At 37.9% G+C, this 2,290-nt stretch overlaps 1 protein-coding gene across 1 annotated transcript in view; it reads right to left on the reverse strand.

Moving 5' to 3' along the window:
• Positions 1 to 2,285, reverse strand: part of LOC105001306 (zinc finger X-chromosomal protein-like) — a gene marked incomplete at its 5' end in the record, with an annotated part of 2,731 nt that extends 446 nt beyond the window's left edge. Inside the window, 3 exons of the mRNA XM_010857515.1 lie at positions 3 to 692; positions 1,538 to 1,678; positions 2,208 to 2,285. Coding sequence (XP_010855817.1) covers positions 3 to 692; positions 1,538 to 1,678; positions 2,208 to 2,285 — 909 coding nt within the window. The remainder of the gene's footprint in view (positions 1 to 2; positions 693 to 1,537; positions 1,679 to 2,207) is intronic.
• Between the last annotated feature and the right edge of the window lie 5 nt (positions 2,286 to 2,290).

Below are 2,290 nucleotides of genomic sequence, written 5' to 3' on the forward strand. Positions count from 1 at the left end.
ACTCTTGTGGTCACAATGCAAACACTGGTGTGTTTTGCTTTCTTGGTGGATAAGAGCATGTTGCTGGACCTCTTTGGTATCTGAGAAAGTCAGAAGACAAATGTCACACTTGAATGGCATCTCTTTACTATGCTTAGTTTTTACATGCGTTTTCAAGTTAGAAGAGTCTGCAGACCTATATTCGCAGTACTGGCACTGGTACGGCTTCTCGCCAGTATGGATTCGCATGTGCTTTTTGAGCTCTGATGGATGACGAAAACCTTTACCACACTCCACGCATATATGAGGAAAGTTCTTGCTATGGACCGCCAAAAGGTGGCGATTCAGTAACCCTTGTTCAGCTGTCTCGTATTCACAGAATTTACATTTGTGCATTTTGTTAGCTCCTTTTTCCTTATGCACCATTTTATGAGTAAACAAAGCCCCAGCATGAGAGAAATGCTTTCCGCACTCATCGCATTCAATGGCCTTCTCCGCCTTGCTGGTAAGCTTGTGGCTCTCCAGGTGGTTGTGTAAACTTATCTTCTTGTTGGTAGTGTAATCACAGTCAGTACAGCGGTACTTCTTCTTGGTAAGGTGTTCAGGATGGTTTTTCATGTGCCTTTTCAAAAAACCTCTCGACTTAAACTTTTTCCCACAAATCATGCAAGGATAGACAGTCAAGGGATGTCCATCAGGGCCAATAATTATTGCTAAGAAAGGAAAAGAAAGGAGCATGAGTGATCAAACCAAGTTCTGTTTTGGTTTCTTCAAGAATTTAAAGTGTGTGTTCTGAACATTACTGGGCAAGTACTCCTATGTTAGGCTACTTGCTGCTTAACATTCCTTTTACAATTTTTCAACATAAGAGATTAGCAGCCTCATCATGAAGGGTACCTGGTCTGAAAACTCCACTCAGTATGACTGTACCAATCTCACTCCCTTCAGCTTGGAAAAAATAAATGAAATAAATATGTAACTTTTACCAACTAGCAACTGAAGCTATACCAATTAAGAAATCGGTGGAAAATTATTGATAAAAAAGTTTCATAATCACAATTGCTGTTTTGGTTATTCTTAACAACATAACATGTCAATTTACAGTAAAGCTTAAAGATGTCTAAAAAATTTTAGTATGCAAATCAGCATGTAAGAATAGACAGGAATATGCCACATGAACTGAAGTACTTGTCCTGCTGCTCTGTAAATTATTCCTGCTTTATGCTGACATAATCAGATTCTTTAAATACGTTCATTTTTTTAAAAAAAGTTAATGCTTATAACATATCTCAGGGATTTCTTTGCATAGCCACATAAAAATCACCCAAGTTTTGAATTTTTTAAATCTACATTTGATCCACTCACTGTTGTTTTTAATCCAAGGAAATCATTCATGAATATCACTGAATTCTTAAAATTATATTTTTAAATTCAATACACAAAAACTCTATGTGGTCTAGCAGCTAAAATGCCATCACAACACCTTTAAGGATACATACTAGAGTTTCATCTGAGAGCTCGCAAAGCACGCTGCGCTGTGGAACTCGTATGCCCTCACCTGTTTGGTACTGCCTGGAATCAGGTCTTCTCCTTTTCTTTGGTTTTTGTTTAGCCAGTCTGCCAAGCCCAGCAGACTCATCTATGTGCAAGAGGGCACTTGCAGTGCCATTCCGGTTTTCAATTCCATCAGAATTATTACCTAACAATGTGCATTAAAAAACAAAATTATAAAGTATTATAAATTATAAAGAATTAGGGACTCTATTAACTATAACAACGAAAATAAGCCATGATACTCATGAATGACGGAAATTCCCCATTCTAGGTAATGGGTTTTATGACCACATCTATTATAGCAAGACTGTAAGAAATGCCTAGCTTCCATATCTAAAAAACATATGTCAGCATTTTGCCCCATGGACTCTCTTGTCGTCTCCCCAAACTGTAAAGTCATGGGCCACATATAATCAAGATGAAAAGTTTCAGCTTGAAAGCTTGTGTACTTCTTGCACTACTTCCTTCTACATGATATACACATGAAGGAAATTCCTTAAAAATAAAGACAAAAAGTAGACTTTATAATCTTCCTCTATTCTTATTCAAATCAAATAACCCTTACAGGATGCTGGTATTTCAGATTTGTGAAACATAAGACCACAGAAACTGTTTTTAATCATGAATTCACGTTCAAGAACCAACTCAATCCCAAGAGCTGCAACAGGACTTACCGTAAGCTGCTGCCCATGCTATCGGCATGAAGGTTTTGATTTCGTTGTCATCCATCTGCTGCTCATGGGCGGCAGCGGCTGGG

Source organism: Bison bison, unplaced genomic scaffold, assembly GCF_000754665.1.
Source record: "Bison bison bison isolate TAMUID 2011002044 unplaced genomic scaffold, Bison_UMD1.0 scf7180017854890, whole genome shotgun sequence".
In the NCBI taxonomy this organism is placed as follows: domain Eukaryota; kingdom Metazoa; phylum Chordata; class Mammalia; order Artiodactyla; family Bovidae; genus Bison; species Bison bison.